The sequence below is a fragment of the Helianthus annuus genome, chromosome 5 (assembly GCF_002127325.2).
Source record: "Helianthus annuus cultivar XRQ/B chromosome 5, HanXRQr2.0-SUNRISE, whole genome shotgun sequence".
Classification (NCBI taxonomy): Eukaryota; Viridiplantae; Streptophyta; class Magnoliopsida; order Asterales; family Asteraceae; genus Helianthus; species Helianthus annuus.
In genome coordinates, this window is record NC_035437.2 from 109,646,520 (window position 1) to 109,648,516 (window position 1,997).

General features: G+C 37.6%; 1 protein-coding gene across 1 annotated transcript; it reads left to right on the top strand.

Moving 5' to 3' along the window:
* The first annotated feature begins 547 nt into the window (after positions 1–547).
* LOC110943361 (F-box/kelch-repeat protein At3g23880) lies at positions 548–1,609 on the top strand. The gene has a single exon (XM_022185113.1). The coding sequence runs from the start codon at positions 548–550 to the stop codon at positions 1,607–1,609; it is 1,062 nt and encodes a 353-aa protein (XP_022040805.1).
* Positions 1,610–1,997: the final 388 nt, after the last annotated feature.

The following is a 1,997-nucleotide window of genomic DNA, read 5'->3' on the forward strand; positions in this document are numbered from 1 at the left end:
CCCCCAACTATGACTTTGACGTCCGTCACCCCCAACTTAACACTTAATGTGTTCTGTCACCACGTCGTTAAATGATCACTAACTTTTGATCATGTTACTACACTTTTTGTGGTGTCATAGGGATCTTGGGAAGGTTTTAGTGATCTTAGGACACCCCCAAAAGTATAGTAACAGGATCAAAAGTTAGTGATCTGGTGACAGAACACAGTAAGTGTTAAGTTGGAGGTGGCGGACGTCAAAGTGATAGTTGAGGGTGACAGCGACCAATGGCCAATAGTTAAGGGTGATAAAATCCAATAACCCTTTGTAATTTGGTAATTAACTTTACACAATTATTTTGATTGCAGTATTGATTAGTTCACTTAACGAACTAATATAATCTTCCGACTTCCATAATAAAGTTTTAAAATTTAAATTAGATACTTTATCGCACGAAGTGATTATAAGAGATAAACCGACATTAGCATTTGAATTATATTATAAATATAAATATAAATATAAATTCTTTGGATTGCCATCGTCTCTTCAGTCCTCGCAAACTTATACAATGGCGGATAAGCATCATCTACCTGAAGAAATCATCATTGACATTTTTGTTCGGTTGCCTACAAAGCCCTTGTTGCGCTTCAGATGCTTATCAAAGCGTTGGAACCGTTTGATTTCATATCACTTTACAAAGTCTAGATCACGTCGTCGAATGATCCTCCTGCCTTCCGATCCTCTTCAAGCCATAGACAACACGATACAAGGTGGCCTCACCCCAGTTCATCAGATGACATCCAAGTTTCCCTCTTCTTCCAAGAACATAGGAAGTAAACATGTCACCATTGTTGGAACATTCAATGGGATAGTCCTTCTTGCCCTTAAAGATATGATCTTATACAATCCATTAACCGGAGCGTTCAAGATTGTTCCCAGTTCACCTTTGAAAGCATCTCACAGATATCCAGATGCATATGGATTTTGTTATGGCACAGCCCCGGACGATTTAAAGATTGTTAGAATAAGACTTGTTAAAAACGTCTACATAGCTTTTGGTCAACCTCGCATATGGTGTGATGTCTTCAGCCTTAAAAATGGTACATGGAGCACACGTTATACATCGTTGGTCGGGCTGAGGTGGTTTATAAAACAGTATGCTGGTACATTTGTAAATGGAGTTTTGTATTGGCTTGCAGTCAGAGAAAACATGTCTTTGATACTTGCTCTAGATGTTAAGAAGATGGTGTTTTCCGAGATACAATTACCATATATACATTGTTACGTCGATTGTTTGGGTACATCAGGTGGACATCTTTACGTTTTCCGTGAATATTATGATAGATTTGAGTTATGGATGATGAAGGAACATGGTATAGAAAAAGAAAAATCATGGTCGAAAGTATTGACGTCAAATGGTCTGGCGACGGTCCGCCCATTGGCTATTTTAGACGAGGGGAAAATTGTTATGTTAAAGGATAAGAAGCAAGTTATAATCTATGACATGTGGAATGATTCCTATGAGGTATACAAGTTGAACACGAGTATTATCAGCTCAGGGAAGTTACTAGCCATGGAATATGTGCCGAGTTTGATCTCACCATCTCGTCTATGTTCAAGTTTGAGATGATGGTTTTAAATGTTGAAAATGATTCAGACGGCTAGTTTCTGCGATTCAAAGAAGGGTGTCGGGTCAAGCAGAAAAACTTCAGATGATTCAGTTTTTTCGAATGAGTCTATTGTTATTTAGTTCATATTTTTATGTTGAGTCAGTTGTTCTTGTTTATCTATTTAAAGCTTTGTAAGTTCCCTTGTGATTATTGAATAAACGGCCCTATATTAGGTTTGTAAATGGATTAACCTACGGATTTTTTTTTTTAATGGGCGGACCGTCGCCAGACCATTTGACGTCAATACTTTCGACCATGATTTTTCTTTTTCTATACCATGTTCCTTCATCATCCATAACTCAAATCTATCATAATATTCACGGAAAACGTAAAGATGTCCACCTGATG

What these genes read in the sequence shown, in the direction of transcription:
- LOC110943361 (XM_022185113.1), top strand. Translation starts at nt 548, where the DNA reads ATGGCGGATAAGCATCATCTACCTGAAGAAATCATCATTGACATTTTT.